General features: G+C 43.2%; 1 protein-coding gene across 2 annotated transcripts in view; it reads right to left on the reverse strand.

Annotated features, from left to right (window-relative positions):
* The window catches only part of CLPB (caseinolytic mitochondrial matrix peptidase chaperone subunit B), a 142,252-nt gene that overhangs the window by 72,386 nt on the left and 47,246 nt on the right, over positions 1–22,620 (reverse strand). The window contains exons 4-5 of one of the 2 annotated variants that reach the window (XM_005216185.5): positions 13,732–13,835; positions 7,319–7,408 (exon numbers count right to left, since the gene is read on the reverse strand). In XM_005216185.5, coding sequence (XP_005216242.1) covers positions 7,319–7,408; positions 13,732–13,835 — 194 coding nt within the window. 2 annotated transcript variants of the gene reach the window in all.

A 22,620-nucleotide genomic window follows, 5' to 3' on the forward strand; every position in this document is an offset into this window, starting at 1 on the left:
TCCACATTCAAGGTCAGGAGGGGCGGCGGTGAGGAGATACCCCTCGTCCAAGGTAAGGAGCAGCGGCTGCGCTTTGCTGGAGCAGCCATGAAGAGATACCCCAAGTCCAAGGAAAGAGAAACCCAAGTAAGACTGTAGGTGTTGCGAGAGGGCATCAGAGGGCAGACACACTGAAACCATAATCACAAAAAAGATGCAAGGCTGGCCAAACCCATCCCATTTCCAAATGCCTGATTCCACTCTAGGGAAGCCAAGGATGTCTGGGCACCAGAATGTTCTTCCCAAATCCCATGTGTAGAAAGTTAAAGCAAAGCCCCCTAAGACACCAAGTCTTGGGATACTGGAGACCTCTAATGTCTCACTCAAACTGCCTCTCCCTGCCAAAATCCAACTTAAATTAGGTCTTCCTGTACCATATATTCTAGTCTGTTTCCTTGTTTATCCAGCAAAGTATTGCATACTTTCCATGGGCTGGGCCATGGCAATAAAGAGGCCCTGCCCTGAAGAGCTTACAAATGCTGCAAGTAACACTGAAAGAATCTTTTACGAAGTATCACTGAAAGGGAAGAGCTCAGAATACTGAGGTGGAAAGACCTGGATTCTAAACTTTGGTGATGCTGGAAAATTATTCCAGACCTCTGAGCTTCAAATTTCTCCCTGATAAAATGGGAGCACTAATATCTATAGATTGTATTGCTGTGAACATTGAAATGATGTGATACAGTGAAGGGTGCAGGAAGTGACTATACCTAGGAAACGGTACAAACTAACATGTAATTTTCAAACTAAAATATCCTCCCCTGTTCTGTAACCTGTAATATATCCACATTCCCCTGTTGACTTTCAGAGGCTCTCCTACCTGGTCCTAATGTCTCTAAATAAACTGTTAACTCCTCCCTTCCTGCTAGTGAGAACTCCCCACCACCATGAAAGGATCCTACCAGGGATCCTCAGTAGGCAGCACTATGTATCAGAAAGAGCATAAAGGTCAGAGTCAGTCAGACTGGTAAGCAAAACTCACTGTACAACTTTGATCAGATTAACATCTTTGAGAATCTGTTTTCTCATCTGCAAGATAGATATCATCACCCTACCTCACAAGACTGAACAGCAAAACCAATTTAAAAATGGAAAAAGAATCTGAGAAAGTATTTCTCCAAAGAAGATATACAAATGGCCTAAAAGCACATGAAAAGATGCTCAACATCATCAGTCATCAGGGAAATGCAAATCAAAACCATGAGATACCACATCACATCCACTAGAATGGTTAAAGTAAAAAAGACAGGAAGTAACAAGTGCTGCTGAGGATGTTGAGAACCTGGACCCCTCACGCATGACTGATGGAAATGTAAATGGTGCTGTCACTTTGGAAAACAGTCTTGTAGTTCTTCAAAAGGCTAAGTACTGAGTTACTATATGAGCCAGCAACCCTAGATATACACCCAAGAAAATAAAAAACACTATGTTCACACAAAAATTGGTACAAAAACATTCACAGCAGCATTATTCATGATAGTCAAAAGTCAAAACAACCAAAATGTCTCTCAATTGATAACTGGATAAACTAAATGTGGTATAGCCATCAATAGAATATTATTCAGCTATGAAGAGGAATGAAGTATTGATACATGCTACAACACGGACGAACCCTGAAAACAAGTCAAAAAGAATTCAGCTACAAAAGATCACATATTGCATGATTCCATTTATATGAATTGTAAATCTATGGAAACAGAAAGTAGATTACTGGTTGTGTAGAGCTAGAGAGCGTTAAGAGAAGTGCAGAATGACTGATAACGGGTATGAGGTTTCTTTATGGGGCGATGAAAATGTTCTAAAATTGTGGTAAGAGCAGCACAATTCTTGTGAATATACTATAAACCACAAAATTACACACTTTAAATGAGTAAACTATGTGGTATGTAAATTACTCAATAAAGCTGTTCTATTAAAAAGTGTAAGGAACTGAGCACATTGCCTGGCATGTACTGTGTGTGTGTATGAAGTCGCTCAGTCCTGTCCGACTCTTTGCGACCCCATGGACTGTACCCCGCCAGACTCCTTCTGTCCATGGGATTCTCCAGGCAAGAATACTGGAATGGGTTGCCATTTTAAGGTGCAATACATGGTAATAAATTTATTCTTGTGCCCTTTCCTCTTCTTTTTAAAAAATTTATGTATTTACCATATTTATTTTTGGTTACACTAGGCCTTTGTTGCTGTGTGTGGGCTTTCTCTAGTTGCAGCGAGCAGTGGCTATTCCTCCTTGTAGTGCTCAGGCTTCTCTCTGTGGCAGCCTCTCTTGCTGCAGGGCACAGGCTCTAGGGTATATGGGCTTCAGCAGTTGTAGCTCGTGTGCTCAGCAGGTGCAGCTCACAGGCTCTAGAGCAGGGGCTCAGCAGTTGTGGCGCACAGGCTTAGCTGTTCCACGGCGTGTAGGATCTTCTCAGAACAGGATCGAACCCATGTCTCCTGCACTGGCAGGTGGATTCTTAACTACTGTACCACCAATGCGGTCCCCCTCTCCTCTTTCTGATGCCACTCTAACCACGGCCAGAACCACCTCTTATGGTAACACTGTAGGATAGGTAAGGCTCATTGCAGAGAGCCCATTTTATACTTAGTGGAGGGTCACAGGTGAGTTCTGAAGGCTAATATCCCAGGACTAAGAGTCGTGTGTGTGTGTGTTTAAAACTCGGAGTAATAAGAAAATAATGGCCTCCATTTACTGAGCACTTACTATGTGCCAGGTACTGTGTGAGGAACTTTACAACTATTTTCCTTGAAAGAATCACACTAGGCTGTCATCATTCTTATTTAGTAAAAGAAGTTGGCACTTAGAGAGGTTATGTAGCTTATTTCTGGTCATGGTGGCAGTCAATAACCAAGCTAGTTTGTTTACCTCCAAGGCTGTTACTTTGTTCTCTATACCACAGCTTCACTATTTCTTCCTTTTGTTTATCTACAAAAGGAGATAAATGTTTTACCCATTCTTTACAACTCAAGAAGTCTGATTTTCACTGATCTCCCTCTCCTCTCTGCCTTCTAGTATTGTGCAGTCCACATCAAATTGGTTAACATTTTCTCTTACATAATCTTTTGTATTTTCAGACTGTTTCATGCATACACTCTTGAGCATTGCAGGTGTTCCATAAATACGTCTCTCCAAGTAGAAAAGAGGATCTTGAAAGACCCTGTGTCTTACAGGTCTCTTTGCCCTTCATCTAGAGAATGGTCATCTAGGCTGGTCTGTGGCTGGAGGGTTAGACCCCACTTAAAAATGGTTCTCACAAACACCATGCTCCCTGCCCACAGACTAGAAGATTTCTCCTTAAGAACAGGACCCTGTTTACCTCATTATACCTAATCATAGTGTAACATGAGACCCAACACATAGCAGAAGGTCAGAAAGGTTTGATGAATTAAAGAGAAGACTGAGCTAGCATTTACTCTACTGGAGACACGTCAAGGGCAGCCTTCCCATAGAGGGACCCCCAAGCCCATCTTCTCTCATCCCAAGGAAGAGAAGGGGGAGAGCAGGAAGGTCAGCCTGGAACCTTAAGATGAAAGGTTGCTGACTCTGCCTGTGACCCCAGACAGTCAGTGTGGCATCTTCTCTGGCCTACGACATTCATCTGACCACAGACTCAGGTAGAGCTTTCCAGAGCCCACGTCTCACCTGCACATAACCAAAATCTAAACATGGGCAAACTCTTAGGAATCTGTTACTGTTATCTGTTATACTGTTAGCTAGAGACCCACCATGGAGAAGGAAATGGCAACCCACTCTGGTGTTCTAGCCTAGAGAATCCCAGGGACGGGGGAGTGTGGGGGGCTGCCATCTCTGGGGTCACACAGAGTCAGACATGACTGAAGCGACTTAACAGCAGCAGCAGCAAAGACCCACCAACATTTCCACCACTTCCCATCTCTCCTAATCCTCCCTGGTATCCAGAGCCCTGTGATTTGTCCTATAATTACCCTGGGCTCACCATCTCCCATCCCCCTGCTCCTACGCTGATCCTGACCAAAGCAGGGTTCTTCCAGGTCTGGGGCTCCTCTGGGCAGGGCCACAATACGAGGAAGGAGCCTGTCCTCTTTGCCAGCTGTGCTACTCAGTTGGCCAAACTTGGTCCCTGTGTGCTCCTCATTTCTACACCTGCTTGCCTCTCTTCTGCCTTTTCTTCAAGATGCTAAAAACTTGCAATAAAAAACAAATACAAAATGCTGTAATTAATAGCCAATTCCAAGCCAACCCAGCATCTCTACTAATAAACCTCAACATTTGCAAAAAGAACAATAAATTCTGCATCTCTCTGGTTCTGGGGTGGTCTCTTATATACACTCGGTGTGTGTGTATGTATGTGGGTAAGTGTGTCTACATATATATTTATTTCCCTTTATTTCCCATCCAGGGAGGGGCAGAATAATGAACTGCGTGCGTCAGGGAAGATGAATCTGAGATACTAGGGAGCAGTGCAGTAAAAAGATTAAAGTGTTATTATTGTTGGTTTTTTTTCCCCCATGGTCCATTGTGACAGCTCGACCGTCATCTGTAAAAAATGTCTCAGCGAGAGATAATCATCGGAAACTCAATAAAGCGTCAGGGGGAGCCTCAGCCCCCATCAATCACTGGGTGCCTGGAAAATTTCAGCTCTCTGTCTCCCTTCCTGCTATCCATATAAATGTCTCTAATATATTTTGCGTGGTGTGTGGGACCCACCCCTGATTTGGAACTTTTGATGAAAAAACATTTATATACAAAATATGTAAATCAGTTAAAAATCACAAGACTATAGTTCTTTGCCACCCCATCCCATTTTTGCCTTATTTTTATAAATGCATCAAATTTATTATTTTTAATAAAACATGTCAACTAGTCTATCTCCTCCTAGTCAAACATATATATAGATGTGGAGGGCTAAAAGGATGGAAACAATTAACCTAACTAGCTGCTATACTTAATCCTGAAGTTGGCCAAAAGGCCTAAAGGATAGATAGTGCATTGTCCATTTGAGTGACTCTACGGGGGCTGACACTGCTGAGAAATGACATGTAGAACCACTGGTGCTGAAGGTGTGACAAGGCTCTGACAATGATGAGGAAGAGGCAGGGACGTTATTAAAAATAATAACTTGCCCAAATAGCTTTTGGCCTGGCAGATTCCCAAATTTTCCAAGACTTTGGACAAATCAGAGGTTTTGAGCCAAGTGTGGGGCACATATTGGCTGACGTTGGTGCTGGGTTCTCTAGAGAGCATGAGATGGTTCTGCTGGCATTTGACATCATCTCTCTGCCTCAGTTTCCCTCAGTGCCTACGTCACAGGGTTGCTGTGAGCATGCAATAAATTAAGTACCAATAAATGTAACCTGCTGCTGCAGCTATTATCATCACATCTTATTACCATCACTTTCCCCCTGCTTCTCCACTGTGGAAGGAGTCAGTTCCTGTAGTACCCTCTTCTCTAGGACCTGCAAGGCTCCTCTCTGCCTAAGAGGTTAACTCCAAGCATCTGGATCTGGCCCCAGCCTACTCACTTTAAAGCAGCACCTTTACTGCTCATTACCCTCTAAAATGAATCTTCTGCTGTATGGATGCTTCACCCTAACAAATTTACTTGCTGCCCCGAAATATATTTTTTCCATTTCCCACCTCTGAAAATTCTGGACATAACATAGGCCCTTCTCTGAAAAAGTGAAAGTGAAAGTCGCTCAGTCATGTCCGACTCTTTGCGACCCCGTGGACTATACAGTCCACAGAATTCTCCAGGCCAGAATACTGGAGTGGGGTAGCTGTTCCCTTCTCCAGGGGATCTTCCCAAGCCAGAGATTGAACCCAGGTTTCCCACACTGCAGTGGATTCTTTACTAGCTGAGCCATCAGGGAAGCTCACACACTTCTCTGATTATACACAATTTATACTCAGTTGCTATAAAACTCAGTTGCTCTATAAAACCTTCTTATACTTCAAGGCTCAAATACCATTTTATTTCCTGAAGCTTCAGACAGATTCTCTTCTTTGAGCTCTGATAGTCCTTGTTATCAGCATCTCTGACTGGACCCTTGTCAAACATAATCTTGGTCATGTCATCAATCTTTATTATTATTATTGCCAGCACCTTATATGTGTATGATACCTTGTATTTTCTCAAGTATTTAGTAAGTATTTTAATTTGATCTTCGTAATAAGCCTATGGTATAGAATATATTATTCTCTACAGAAGAGACAATCAAGGCTCAGAGAGATAAAGAGAATTGCCCAAGGTCACACCGGTGATGGCCAAGCCATCCCTTGAACTCGAAGATAATGTTTAGCTCTTCACAGATAACAGTTTGCTACCGCTGAAGGCTGTGGTAGAGATACTGAAGCACTGGAAGACTGTGTCAGAGACACTGAATGAAGTTTTATAAGAGTATGATGACGATAATGATGATGATATAAAAACAGAAATTTACATTAATGGAATTCCTTCTATGTTCTAGGTTTTAGGCTAAGGATAAACATACTACTTCTAACTCTCCCACTAATGTTTATTTTACATATAAGGAGACAGAGCCTCTAAGAGGTACAGAAAATTGCCCTAGGTGTCACAGCTATTAAGTGTTCTGTACACCCATAATACCATGCTTAAGCACACAGACTCTCTAAGAATGAAACTTCAAGTGAAAAAAAGAGTCTCTTCCAGGGAGAAGGTCCAGATGAATTTTTTTAAAGCAGTTCAAGCATAAATAGCCTAGATCACCTACTCAAAGAGTGCGAGCCTGTTAGAAATGCAAAATTTCAGGTCCAACCCCAGACACACTGAATTAAAATCTCAGGATCTGGGAATGGGGCAGGAATCTGTTTTTGACACACTACATCTAGGGTGTAAAAAATCTTATTCTCTATAGATGAGAAAATCAGGGCTCAGAGATATAGAGAATTGCCCAAGGTCACACAGGTGATGGCCAAGCCACTCTTTGGACTCTGAGACAGGTGATTCTTATGTCCTTACTGCTAAGTCACTTCAGTCGTGTCCGACTCTTAGTGACCCCATGGACTGCAGCCTACCAGGCTCCTCCGTCCATGGGATTTTCCAGGCAGGAGTACTGGAGTGGGGTGCCACTGCCTTCTCCGTTATGTCCTTGGAACCATTATTATTCCCATTTCAATTTGTCTCCAAGGGCACAGATTCTCTCTGCTGTGCCTGGGTAGGGCTGGGCATGCAGTGGGTGCTGGGTGTTAACTTATATTGAATAGATGAGCTAAGGTAAGACTACTCCTTAGCAATGTTCTGGGGAGAGGGAAAAATATTATAGAGAGCAGTTCCATTACCGCCAGTGGGGACTCCTAGCCATCTCCTGAACTCCAGGGCACTTGTCCACTGGTTTGTGATGTGCCAGCTTGCATCGTCCTGTCCCCCATCTGAAGACACAGAGATGGGGAGGTCAGCTGGAGCAGGCCAGGACCTGCAGCCCTTGGAGCTATGGGAAGAGAGCCACCCGGGCTGGGGGTGGGGTTAGGGTTGGCCTTGGCAGGTCCAGCGGGGCAAAGCAGGCCCCTATCCCAGGAAGGGCCCTGTGCCAACCCAGCTTCTGCACAACTCATCTTTATTTAGCCGCCACTTGGAGCTGAGAAGAGAAGCTGATTTACAGCCTGCTCTGGCTACGTTTCTGCCGTGTTTTATTGTTTTAATTGTGTATATGAGAGGCGCTCAGAGTGCTCGCGTGCATTTTTGACAGCCCCAGACACCCAAGGTTTATAACAGTTACTTACAAGCAGCCAGGGGCATCCCTGACTGGGTGACTTGTTTACTGTTACCACTAATTTACTGCCTCCTCCACCTGAGGATTGGGGCCCACACCCAGCAGCCAGCTACAAGTGGGACTCTCCTAGAGTGGGGCTCAAGGCACCGCATAGAATGTGGTCAGAATCAGGGGATGAAGTGGTAGAGAAGTAGCTGTGATCTCCAAGCTCCCCTTCATGTGTCCCCTCTGTGCCTTTGCTCAAGCGTGATCCCTGCTTAGAATATCTTTTCTTTTTTTCTCCTCTCTCCACTATCCAAAGCCTGGCTCAAATCCTACTTCAAAGTACATTACTTGCTCTGAAGATAAGCCTAAAGTTTCCAGAACCTTGGAAATCACATGGCTGACAGGAACCTGGAAGCAATATAATCTAATGACCCTTTACAGAATCCCTGATGGGCAGCCAGCCAGCCAGCCTCTGTCAGTACCCCATGAGTGGTGAGTTGCTCAGTACCTCTATGGCAAATTTCCTGCCTTTCATTGAGCAAAGACCCAACTCCACAGAGAAGTTCTTCATCATATGCTACTGTGCTTTACATGTGATTATTTCTAGTCATTCAAATGACTCTTTAGGATGGGTATTGTCATCCCTATGTTATAGATGAGAAAACCAAAATTCAAGTGGCTTAAGGTCCCATGACTGGTTGCAGAGCTTAAGTGAACCATAACTTCCTGGCTCTGAAGCCTCACTGTGCCTCTGAAGATGACATTCCGAGAGCTGAAGAGAACAGAACAGTCAGCCAATGAGGCCAACAGCCTTATTGCACTAACACCTGCACCAACAGCCCTGCTCTCTACCCTGAAACACCAACACTGACAAGAGTGGAAGACACTGTAACATGCCAGCTGAGCAGGCTTCTTGCTAGAGAAATACCAAACAGGAGAAGCAGTTCACCAGGAATGGTGAAGGAGGCAGCTGATAGCAAAGCCTCAGCAACAAAGAGGTTTCTTTTCTCTCTAGGCTCTGCCCATTCTGAGCAGGCAGGACAGACACAGAGCACCTCTCTGAGAGAAGAAAACCACGCAACTTCTCCAATACCTTTCAGTCTCCTTGCCTGGATCCTCGTTCCTCCTCCCAACACCTTAAATGCTGGTATCCTGAATGAGGGACTTGTCCTCCTATCCCTTTGCTTTAACCCCTTTCCTCAAGCAGTTTCAGTCACATTCATTATTTTAACTACCAAGCAAATGCTGCCAGATGTCTTTGAACTGCAGACCCACTCATCCAATGGTTCATCCAAAGCAGAAACCAAGGTGACAGGTGCCTCCTTTTCCATCAATTCCCACATTCCATGGAGTACTCAATATCCTCCTTTTTCAAATATCTATTTCTCTCCACTCCCAAATATTTCTTTTAGAAATCCCCAGAAGTGAGAAGTGCATTTTGAGGGAGAGGACCATGGTTTCTCAACCAGTTCTCAAAGGGATCAAAACATTAAGAACCATTGCTAACCTCTCCTCTCCAATTCATTCCCATCTCATAAGAATGGTCCATCTAAACTGCTAATGTAAACTGAGCATTCCTCTACTTGAAATCCTTCAGTGGCCTTTAGAAAACACTATGAGCTCCCTAGAATTGCCTTACAGGGTCCTTCCCACGTAGAACCCTGCCTCCCCCTATGGTCTTACTTCTAGCTGTTCTAAGTACTGTGGCAGATGATTCTACCTGCTATCACTTAGCCCTTATCTCTGCATGTGTTGTTCCTTCTGCCTGGAAAGTCCATCCTGGTTAGCCTGCCTGGCAGTCTCTGACTCAACCTTAAGACTCAATTCAAAGTCACTTACCCTGTGACACTTCCCAGACACCAGTCTGCCCTCAGGAAGAGGGCATCACTACCTATACAAGTGCTACCTATATCCTTTGTACATCCATCTACCTTTGCATTTATCAGTCTGCACTGGGATGCCTGTTCATAGGTCTGTCTTATTACTTGACTGAGAGAGCAGATCATATATATTGAGGGACTAGATCATATATATTCCTTTTAATTTATTCCCAGCATCTGGCAGAGTGCCTGGCACTCAGGAAGTACATGCTCAATTATAAATGAACCAAATTAATAAGCAGTTGTAACTGTAGAATACTTTATGATTCACACATCACATCTCTTCAACTTCATAATAATACTGAAAAAGTAGACAAGGGATATATTACAGGGGTTTAGGGAGGTCTTGCCAAAGTCAAACTGTAACTCAACACTTCCCTTCAGTACTGACCACAGGCTGAGCCCCACAGAAATATCTATTAGAAATTTAGTGAACTAGATGGCACTGACTCTATGTTCCAATACTGAAGAACTTTCCTATGAATTCGCCTGCACACACTCTGGGCAAGGGGCTTGTAACTCTTCTCCTTAACCTCCTCACATATCCCCAGGTCAGGTAGTTTCCCATGAAAAAGTCAATCCAATAAAAAAAAAAAAACCCAAAAACCAAGACTCTTGTTTTTGTCTACTTCCTCAGTGAAAATGACCCTGAGCTGGGTACAGTGACTTGCATACAGTAGGCAATCAATAAATACTGGTTGAATGGATGAATGAATGAGATATTTCTAAATGGGAAAAGGAAAGAAAAGTATGTTTATCAAGGAGCTAAAGGCTTAGGCTAGTAAGGAGAGGAGAACTCTGAGATGATTATAAAGGACCGTCACTCTCCAGGTTCCGAGTCAGAAAGCAGAGCACATGAAGTCCAAGTGCAGAGTACATCCACACTGACACACCAGGGAAATCAGAGGAACTGCCAGAAAACCACAGCCAGCAAAGGCAGCCTGGAATTCAAAATGGAGAAAAAGCTATGAGTTAGATCTTTCAAGCCACAGAGCAGTGAACTTATGAATGATTGTTGATAGTTATTGCTTAAATCTAGAATTTATTTATATTTAATGGTTCTGAAACACTTAGGTGATTACTGGGCACCAGTGTGGGTTTGCTAGGGATAATACAAAACCATGCCAGAATAACCTAACATCTTGCTGGGCAAGGATTCCTATGCAACAAATTAAGACAAATGTTAAACATGTCTTTATTTCAGCAATAAATCTGAGAGAATCTCCTACAATTTTGTGGACAAGATGGGAGAAATGGAGGCTAGAAAAGAAAGAAGTTTGGAGGATTTACAATTCTGACTGTTGAATAATGCTTCTAAATTGTCCTGATCATGAATGAGTTCCAGGGCTCTGTACTTAATAGAGTCCTTATAAACACTGTAATCAAAGACTGGCACATGAAGTGCATGATGGCAGGGACCTTGCTTGTCTTACAGTGCTGAGACCAGTCCCTGCTAGATAGGAAAATAATCAATTAAATTTTTAAAATTACTTTTGAATAAGTAAATGAGTCCATAGAAAGCCTATTCACTAAATTTGCAGATCATATAAATTAAGAGATAGTTAATATTTCAGTCTGCATTTCATGAGAGATATATTAGTCTGTTCCAATATTTCTGTTGCCTACCTACCTAGAATGTAGGCTGGCTAGCACAAGAGTTAAAAAAATTCAAAGGAGGTTGATTAAAAAGGCAAAGAAAGAGAAGGAAGCAAGGAAGGGAGGGAAGGAGGGAGGAAGGATAGGAGAGAGGATGGGAGGGAGGGAGGGAGGGAGGAAAAGAGAAAGGAAGGAGAGAAAAAAGAAAATATCTAAAACAAAGTTGGCAAACTACAGCCTATGGGCCAAATCCAGCCTGCTGCCAACTTTTGTAAATAAAGTTTTATTGGAACACATCCATGTACACTCATTTGTGTATTATGTTCTATGCTACAATGGCCAAGCTAAATAGCCACAACTGAGACCAACTGGCCCACAAAGCTTTAAAATGGTTACTATCTGGCACTTGTCAGAAAAAGTGTGCTGCCACTGATCTAGAATGCTGAACATGAGCATCATCCTGGAAAGCTGAACACCAAGGTGCATGCATGCTCAGCTGCTTCAGTCGTGTCCGACTCTTGTGATTTATGGACTGCAGCCTGCCAGGCTCCTCTGTCCATGGCATTCTCCAGGCAAGAATACTGGAGCAGGTTGCTATGCCCTTCCTTCAGGGGATCTTCCTGACCCAGGGATCGAACTCACGTCTCTCGCAACTCCTGCACTGTAGGTAGATTCTTTATCCACTGAGCCACCTGGGAAGCCCCAGAACATAAAGGTTCAAAACTTGAAATGCAGGGGTGGGGACCGGTGTGACAGCAGAGGCAGGACTAGATGGCTTCACAGTACTGAGATTCTGTGAAATCAAAAATGCTTACTGGGCGGTGTTTGGATCCCAAGAGCAGATGAGAAGGCCCCTGAATAGTTCCTTCCCTTCTACCTGGCCCTGCCCCTCAGCAAATGCTCCTCCTTGCTTTTTGGTGAAAGCACCGGAACAGAAGATAGAGCTGAAGGTAGCAATGCTGCATCTGAGTGAATGGTAGACAGCCTTTAAGCTGAGTTCCCACACATCAGGCTGCAAATATAGGGCAAGTCTGGCACTCATGAAATTCTCCTCGACTGCAAACAAAATGAATATAAGTCCCCCAGCTCAGTGAGGAATCCAAGGTGGCATAGGTCACAGCCTGCACATAGAACTGTCAGCTCACGAGGAAAGAAAAGACATATGAGCAGATCAGAGTTCAAATAACCATATAAAGGGCTAAGATTTAGAGAACATTCAAAGGAGCAGCAGAGGACAGGTTGCAGAGAAGGCTCTGTGGAGGATCGGGCTACAGCAAGGGAGCTTGACAGAGAAGGAGCAGGTTCAGAGGTGGAGAGGCAGGGGAGGGCAACTTCACATTTCACCTGGGTAGCAATGCTCTGCTGCTTTTGACATTTTTCTCATGCTACTGATATGAGAAACTTTGCTGGGGCAGCAATGACACTTCCGCCCTAGGCTACCACACACCCACGTCAGTCTGGCAGCCGTGCTGACGGTTCTGAGGGCTGAGCATACTTCTCCCCTCTGCTGAACCTCCCCTCAGGTCAATGTTCTGACCCTCGAACAGTCAGCAAGGCTGTCTCTCCTGGCATCATTGAAAACTCTAAAGCAGCCTCAGCTTAGCTGTCCTGTTGCGGGAAAGTGAGGGGAATCTCAGGCTCTGTGAGTAAGCCAGGATAATGGGTGGGCGGCGGAGTCAATCTGGACAAGCAAAGCTCAAACGTAAAATATTCATCTCTGTCTGCAGTCAGATCAACCTGCCCTCTTCTCAATTCCACTTTCGAAAAACTACTCACCAGAGGCAATTCAGACTAACTTGCCCACGTACCTTCCAACAGATGTGACCAAGCCCTGATAAATGTGCACATTGGCTCCTTCCTCTGGAGAAGTCCAAGCAATCACCCACACAATACCCCACCACGGCAATGATGACCACTCCATTTTACAAGCACAGACATCAAGGTACAGAGGAGGTCCACTCTTTGTCCTGGATCACTGAGTAAGTCGAGGGGCCAGTGCTAGAGAGAGGACTATATTCCACATACAGGAGGGGGAGAAAAAATAGTATTCAGGGTAGTGTGGAGGGACTTGTGAGGCTAAGGGAACCAGTAAAGCTGGTTTCTAGTCCTGGGGCAGGGCTAGGGAAGGCTAAGTCCGCAGGAAGTAGAGAAAGAATGAATCCACATTCCACACAGTTGCCTTAATTATCTTACGGAAACCTGCTTCATTGTCCACTCATCTGAGACGCCACAGGTTGAGGCACTTTTGGCAGAACACCAGTTAAAAGGTTTTCCTACTCCTCTCCTCAGTTACGAAATCAGGCCTCTATTTTATTCCTTAAGACGTGAAGTGACATAAATTACAGAGCTAGAGGGGGCTGTGAAGGGGATCTGCCCCAAGCCTTTGGGTTATCCATAAGTCCCCAGAGGATGAGCGACTTGCAGGCTCTCACCTGAGTTGCTGGTAGAACTGGCACGGAGAACGGCTGCTAGAAGCCGAAGGGGGGAGGGCCCGCAGAACAGCACAGTAGTCCACACTTACCTTCTAAAGAATGGATTCCCTGATCCTTGGCGGTCTTGTATACACTGCTAAAATCGTCCCCAAGGTTTGGGTCAGCACCAGCAGCAAGCAGGACCTGCACCACACTGGAAGAAATCAGACAGACATAAGTGTCACAAACAGGAAAGGTCCAGGAAGTAAAGACTGTAATTCTGAGGCATGTTTAGGGACTGGCTCTGCCTCTGTTCACCTGAGTGGTACAGTGGAAAGAACAGGAACTTTACAAGTATCGAACACAAGGGTAGCAAAGTTGGCTCTGATATGTTACTGGCTGAGAGGCTCTGGACAAGTTATCTAACACCTCCCTAAGGCTCAGGATCCACAACTATAAAATATGAAGTGTTTTTATTCAACTACTTATCAAATGCTTACTATGTTCAAGTCACTGTTCTAGGTACTAGGGTCCATGACCTCAGGGAGCTTACAGTCTCTTCAGAGAAGGACAACATTTACCATAACATTCTAGCAAAGTGTGATGGAGGCTATGATGGGAAAAGTACCATGTATGGTAGGAAACCAAGGGAGGGGATCAAGAAAGGCATCCCAGGGAATGTGATATTAAAGACGTGAAATGCTGAATAACCAGATCCAGGTTGGTGAAGTGGGAGGACCCAATGCATTCACAAATCCTGGGAGGCAAAAAAGCACGAAGTTTCATCTGAAGAAAGTGAACCTGGAGCAGAGGGTGTAAGTGGAAGAGAAGTGGGAGATGAGGTAAGCCACTGAAGGGCTGGGGAAGTGACATGGCAACACAAGCTCTTCCTCCCCACTTACATATGTATGCACACACACACACACAGTACAAATCATACTGAAATACTAAATTGAAAAATGAAAGTCTCTTATAGCCATCTCCTCAATCTAAATTCCAGGAGTAATTACTATTTATAGTTTGGTGTGTTCTCTTCTAAATCTTTGCTATTAGAAGAATCACTCCTATAGCCGTGTGAGAATGGACTGAAGGGAGATGACGACAGGCAGGAGGCTCCACAGTGAGATCAGATTAGGTGAATTTATAAAGCACCAACCACAGTGCTTGACCCAGGAAGTGCTCTTTATATGTTAGCTTCCCTTGTCTTATGTGATGTTCCTGCTAATAATTCCCCCCACTTTTTTTTCTAACAAAAAAGGTTCATGTTCACTATAAGAAATTTAGAAAATATAGCTAGTCAAAAAAAACTGTTTTAGAATATATAACATCTTTCCAGTTTTTTCCAACATATGCACATTTTTATTTACCAAAAAAAATGGGGTCAAATATAAGTTCTCCCTAAATATATACATACCTCTTCCATTTATTATATATTTGTCTATGACATTGTTTTTAATGACTGCACAGTATTCTACCATAAGGCTTGTCTATACTTCATGGAGAAGGAAATGGCAACCCACTCCAGTGTTCTTGCCTGGAGAATCCCAGGGACAGGGGAGCCTGGTGGGCTGCCATCTATGGGGTCGCACAGAGTCAGACATGACTGAAGCGACTTAGTAGCAGCATACTTCATTTAGCCAATCTCCAACTATAAAATAATTATTTTTAATATTTCTATAACAATTTCCTTTGAATAAATTCCTAAGAAATGAATTTCTAGATCAAACCTATAAACATTTTTAAGGTTTTTGATAAACGTTACTAAATTGCCTTTCAGAAAGAATGTGATTTTTATTTCTACTATCAAAAGAAGAAGGATGAGAGTAACTATTGTGCCTTCCTTTCATCATAATGTGAGTGAGTGACTGAAGGTCACTCAGTCGTGTCTGATTCTTTGCAATAGTCCATGAAATTCTCCAGGCCAGAATGTGGGTAGCTTTTCCCTTCTCCAAGGGATCTTCCCAACCCAGGAATTGAACCCAGGTCTCCACATTGCAGGTGGATTATTTACCAAATGAAGCCACAAGGGGAGCCCAAGAATACTGGAGTGGGTAGCCTATCCATTCTCTAGCAGATCTTCCCGACCCAGGAATCAAACCAGGGCAGCCTGCAATGCAGGCGAATTCTTTACTAACTGAGTTATGAGGGGAGCCCTTTCATCAAATAGGGCATTTTTTTCTTTTTAATAGTGTGTTAATCTGGACACAGAAAATGTGTTAGACAGAAAATGGAATCACATCACTGTTTCAGTTTGCATTTCTTTGATTACTAGTGAAGCTGGACTTTAAAAAAATCTTTAGCAATCAGTTGTGTTTCTTTTTTCATGAATTATAATAATCAATTGTTTTTATTCTCATGAATAATGTCCTTTGCCTATTTTTCTTTTAGTATGTTCATCTTTTGCTCACTGGACTTCAAAACTATTAATGCTTTTGAAGGCATAAATTGCAAGCATTAAAAAAAATTATGCTAGGGAATTTCCTGGTGATCCACTGGTTAGGATTTGGTACTTTCACTACCAGGGTCTGGGTTTAATCCCTGGTCAGAGAACTAAGATCCTACAAGTCATGTGGTGACATGTAGCCAAAAATAAATAAATAAAAATTTAAAAATTACTCTAATTATTGTAACTATTAAAAAGCCAAACTGTAATTTTAGATTCTCTCTGTTGTTAAGTTTTTCAGTATCTGTAGTCAGTAGTGTTGTTGGTTTTCCCTGTATTAACTGGTTTGAATTTCATAACCTTCAACAGGCACAGGACCTGGCCCAATTATCTGCTGAATGGATGAATGAATTTCAGTAACTCCCATGCACACACACACACACACATACACACAGTCCTCATAGATAAGTAACATGGTCAAGTCAGTCTCCTGACTCTAATACCCCTCACCTAAAAAGATTTTAAGAATTATCTTTTATAGGCAATTTATCCAGGCTATGAATTATGATCCTAAAGAGAAATGAGACGGGTCTCTAAGCAGCTAAAATTCACATCTAAAAGTCAGATATGTAATTCACAGCAGACACTGTCAGGTTTTTAGTTGGAGACTATTTGCCTATCAGTTCAGTTCAGTTGCTCAGTCGTGTCCCACTCTCTGCGACCCCATGGACTGCAGCACACCAGGCTTCCCTGTCCATCACCAACTCCCGGAGCTTACTCAAACTAAAGTTCATCAAGTCGGTGATGCCATCCAACCATCTCATCCTCTGTTGTCCCCTTCTCCTCCTGCCTTCAACCTTTCCTAGCATCAGGGTCTTTTCAAATGAGTCAGTTCTTCCCATCAAGTGGCCAAAGTACTGGAGTTTCAGCTTCAGCATCAGTCCTTCCAATGAATATTCAGGACTGATCTCCTTTAGAATGGACTGGTTGGATCTCCTTGCAGTCCAAGGACTCTCAAGAGTCTTCTCCAACACCACAGTTCAAAAGCGTCAATTCTTCGGTGCTCAGCTTTCTTTACAATCCAACTCTCACATCCATACATGACTACTGGGAAAACCATAGCTTTGACTAGATAGACCTTTGTTGGCAAAGTAATGTCTCTGCATTTTAATTTGCTGTCTAGGTTGGTCATAGCTTTTCTTCCAAGGAGCAACGATCTTTCAATTTTACGGCTGCAGTCACCATCTGCAGTGATTTTGGAGGCCAAGAAAATAATATCTGTCATTGTTTCTATTGTTTCCCAGTCTATTTGACATGAAGTGATGGGACTGGATGCCATGATCTTAGTTTTCTGAATGTTGAGTTTTAAGCCAACTTTTTCACTCTGCTTTTCACTTTCATTAAGAGGCTCTTTAGTTCTTCTTCGCTTTCTGCCATTAGTGTGGTGTTATCTGCATATCTGAGGTTATTGATATTTCTCCCAGCAATCTTGATTCCAGCTTGTGCTTCATCCAGCTCTGCATTTCACATGATATACTCTGCATATAAGTTAAATATGCAGGGTGACAATATACAGCCTTGATGTACTCCTTTCCCGATTTGGAACCAGTCTGCTGTTCCATGTCCAGTTCTAACTGTTGCTTCTTGACCTGAATACAGATTTCTCAGGAGCCAAGTGCGGTAGTCTGGTATTCCCATCTCTTTCAGAATTTTCCAGTTTGTTGTGATCCACACAATTAAAGGCTTTGGTGTAATCAATAAAGCAGAAGCAGATTTTTTCTGGAACTCTCTTGCTTTTTTGATGATCCAGCGGATGTTGGCAATTTGATCTCTGGTTCCTCTGCCTTTTCTAAATCCAGCTTGAATATCTGGAAGTTCTTAGTTCACATACTGTTGAAGCCTAGCTTGGAGAATTTTGAGCATTACTTTACTAGCGTGTGAGATGACTACAACTGTGTGGCATTCTTTGGCATTGCCTTTCTTTGGGATTGGAATGAAAATTGACCTTTTCCAGTCCTGTGGCCACTGCTGAGTTTTCCATATTTGCTGACATATTGAGTGCAGCACTTTCACAGCATCATCTTTTAGGATTTAAAATAGCTCAACTGGAATTCCATCACCTCTACTAGCTTTGTTCATAGTGATACTTCCTAAGGTCCATTTGACTTTGCATTCCAGGATGTCTGGCTCTAGGTGAGTAATCACACCATCGTGGTTATCTGGGTCATGAAGATCTTTTTTGTATAGTTCTTCTGTGTATTCTTACTACCTCTTCTTAATATTTTCTGCTTCTGTTAGGTCCTTACCATTTCTATCTTTTATTGTAATTTACTTATATAGTTTACAAATAATTTGGAAAGGACTGTCATTAGTCTTCCTGTTTCCCAGAAGATGAAAAGTTAAGAGGGTTCAAAAAGGCTGTTAGAGATGGGCAAACTAACTGCAGGCAGTAAGAAAAATATCTCATGGCAAAGGATGCAGTATGGCACAGTGGTTATAATGTTGGCTTTAAAATCTGAGACCATGGTACAGATGGGCTTCTCTGGGGAAAATGGAGAAGAATCTGCTCGCCAATGCAGGGGACATTGGTTCGATCCCTGGTCTCAGAAGATTCCACATGCCTCGGAGCAACTGAAGCCTGTGTGCCACAACTACGAGCCCACTTGCTGAGATTACTGAGACCAAATTCTACAACTACCAAAGCCTGCGCATCTAGAGCCCGTGCTCCACAATAAGAGAAACCACTGCAAAGAGAAACCTGTGCACAGCAATGCAACGCAATGAAGAGCAGCCCCTGCTCACTGCATCTAGAGAAAGCCCACGCAGAGCAACAAAGACCCAGTGCAACCAAAAATAAATCAATAAATAAATTTAAAAAACTCTGAGTCAATATGAACATCAACATGAATAATGACATTAACGGACTATCACCCATTGCACACTAAGATTCCAAGAGTCCACATAGTCAATGGGTGAGGGGGAAGGGAAAGCTTTATTTTTACTGTAGAATGACAACTAATAAATGTAGAACAAATGATGAAATGAGAAAATCACTCTGTATCATAATTATCAGATATTAAGAATATCTAGCTCATATGACTCTTAGTGCATAAAATGTGCTTTCATAGTATATGACACACAATAAGTGCTCAACAGACATTAGTTATTATAACTGTGTACCTGACCCTATGGTTGGGCTGTAGGCAAGTCAAGAGACTTATGAACTGACACACAAATAGGGAAGATGGTGTGACATTTTATAACAAGTAGATTTTATAACATAGTACACTATCACTTACTAACTGTGATCTTGGACAAATTATTACACTTCTGAAACTCTATTTCCTTACTAGAATAATAGGGATTATGATGCCTCCCCCTTGTAAGTTATGAGATAAAAACTCTACAGTGCCTGGCACATCAAAGGAGATTCACAAATATGAGCTCTCTTCTCTGTGTCCATATAATCTTAGTGATAATTACATAGGCTGAAGTGGGCTCCAAATCTATACCCAGCACTTGTGCTGCCATAGCACTGTGTTAAGAAGGCAGCTCTTCTATATTCTACTCAAGTTGGCTTGTTTTAAAATTTAAGTGAGGAGGGTTTGTCGATCTAAACTCAAATGGACATAATTTGGTTAATGCTCAGCTGCTATGTCCAATCACCATTCAATCACAACCCCTCCCAGGGCAGGCTGTCCCTCTAGGCATTTAGTGTCACTAACTGTGCTACCTGGGCCTCTCCAGGTTCCTGAGTATTGATTCCATCTGTCCAATTTGCAGGCTGCAAGACGTGTCCAAGCAACCAAGTATGCTACCCTTGGCCCCAGGGGGCAGACAGTGGTTTGGCAGGATGGGGAGAGAAAAGTGATGAGGCTAGGCCCTGGGGCTGCTAACCCAATCAAAAGGAATGGGCAATTCACTTCACAAACTTGGAGGACAAGGAGGGTAAGCATCCAAGCGAGTGACTCATTCTGCAACCTTGGAGAAGATTCCTTTCACTTTTCATAAATGCAAAAGGCAGCAGCCCCACGGTGGGGTAGAGCTAGGACTAAAAGAACCATGGCTGTTCTGTGGTCCAGAGTGGCACCAAACAACTTATCAGACAGCAATAAGCTTTTTGTCCAGGAGCCATCTCATACTTGAAAAGCATTTGACCCAGAGTTCCATGGGGATCAGGTCTTTTTTGGAGAAGTCAGTCCAGATCAGCCTAAAGGACTACATGACTATAGTTAGCTTTGAAGACAAAAAAGAACTTTGTGGACCTGTGATATGCAGCAGGGCAGAAACAGGGTAAGAGGCCAGCCGGGTAAGAGAAACCTAGGGCAAGGCTGGTGAGAACAGGTTTAGCAGCATGTCAGGCCCAGGGAGTGCCAAGAAGTTCATAGTCAAAACAGAGCCAAGGGCCAGAGACCAGGCAGCAGAGATGTGAGGCAGAGAGCCAAAAGCCAGGTCATATGTTAAGGACTAGAGACAGAGGGAAACAGCAGACACAAAACAAGTCAACAACCAGAAACCAAGAAACACACTAGTATGAGGCCAAGGGAAGGCAAAAGAAGCAGACACCAGGAGCAGCAATGAGGAGACTTCGGAAATGAAGAGATTTCTGTCTCTGACGTTGTTTTTGCTGAAGCCAAAACAAACCCCCAATTCAGAAATGTATCTGGGAGAAGGTGACATGTAAGGGATGGTGAGTTGGCCCACCTGCCTGACAAGGGGATTACCGGATCTGATGGTACAAAGGCAGGCAGGCACTGCTATTCAAGGTGATCCACAAAAGGATAACTGCAGCCGACTCTGTTCTGGCGCCGGCATGATGGTTGTCACTCGTGAGGTTTCGGTTTAGGTATCACTACCTTAAACGTCAACAGCTGGTGCCAAATCGGCAGTACCTAGTTCGGGCTAGGTCTTCATGCTTTTAATAGCTGGATTAAAGGGGGCAGGGTACACCATTCCACTCACTCATGTTTTTCTGTAACACACTCAAAGGAACTATGCTGACTACTCCACAGGTTCTCACTGGGCAAAGGCTTACAAACATCAGCAATTCTCCCAGCCAGCTCAGAACTTGGCCTCTGGTAGTCTGTGGAAAGACATGCCTACCAATGTCAGTATCAACTTCAAAGGCTAGAGATAATCTCCAGATACCCTACTTCCAATACTAACCCGGAAAGTCAGAGAATGTATGCAGCCCAAGAGGATGGAGGTTTAGAGTTGGCCTTTAGTGACTTGGCTCTGGTAGCAGTACATGCCTTCCTGTGTGTCCATCACAATCTATTCTGGTCTTATCTGTGCCCAAGTGAGCTGACTTACCAAAAAGACTGAGCTGTGTGAATACTGAAGGTGAAGATTGTGAGGGATAGTATCCAGCTGACAGGCTGGGAGAGGAAGAGCAACAGGACTGAGCTAGCCAGGCTGGGGGGCTGGCGGGTACTGCAGGCCTGGAAATCTGACTAGTCAGAAATGGTCAGGTATTGAAGACTGGCCTCAGGTAGGGAGGAAAACGCAGGTCCAGAACCCAAGACCTGGGTAAGAGTTATACAAGTGAGTAGGAGTAGTGAGCTCTGAGTCTAGGCTGAGAGCTGTTTTCTTTCTACTTTCTCTTACTGCCTGCTGGTATAAGTATTCAATTTCTCAAGGGTACAGTAGAGCTAAGTAGGAAGAAGACAGCGGTCTAATAATAAGAGCTAGCATCTGTATATACTTCCTACCCACCAGGCACTATTTTAAATATTAATACTTTATATATACTAACATTTAATCCTCACAACAACGCTATGAGGGAGGTTAAACAGAAACCAAGGGGTAAGTAACCTGCCCAAGGTCACTCAGTTGTAAGCTGCACAGGTAGGATTCAAACCAGGGCAGTCTGGCTACCAAGTCCATGTTCTTATCATTCAGCTATATTGCCTCTTACTTCCCTTTATGGATTCCCAGGTAGCTAACAGTCTGGAGGACTTGCCTCAATTCAAGTTTTAGCAACAAGGCAAGGATCAGGAAGTCCCACAGAAAAATGAGGCAAAAACACCCAGAAGAGGAAACAAACAAGATGATTAAGTATATGAAGAAATTCTCAAGCTCATTTGTGATTAGAGAAATGAAAAATTTTTTTAAATAAGCTAGCACTTTATTGGGAATTTGGGGTTGATATGCATACACTGCTGTATTTAAAACAGATAACCAACAAGGACTTGCTTTAAAAATAATTTAAAAATGAGATAGCACTTTAAATTCAACATACTGACAAAAGTGAGAAAGCTGAAAAATACCCAGTGTTGGTGAAGGCATGAGGATCTTGGATTCTTCAGGCACTGCCTGGGGACAGACTGATGCAGCCATTCCAGATGTCATCTTGTAATATTTGTCACACTCAAGTACCTGACCCAATAACCCAGCACTTTGCTCCTGAGTATATGTATCTCAGAGAAATTCTTACACAGGTCCAAACATGGGAGATGTCCCCACACCTTTTGTGGCAGTGGGGAGTTGCAGGCACTCAAGTGTCCATCACTGAGGAAACGAGTGAGTTAAATGTGGTCTATAAAACATGATGCAGCAGTTAGAAGCAACAGGCTGGACACAAGAATAGATGATTTTTATTTTATTTATTATTTTT

This window comes from Bos taurus, chromosome 15, assembly GCF_002263795.3.
Source record: "Bos taurus isolate L1 Dominette 01449 registration number 42190680 breed Hereford chromosome 15, ARS-UCD2.0, whole genome shotgun sequence".
Lineage (NCBI taxonomy): Eukaryota > Metazoa > Chordata > Mammalia > Artiodactyla > Bovidae > Bos > Bos taurus.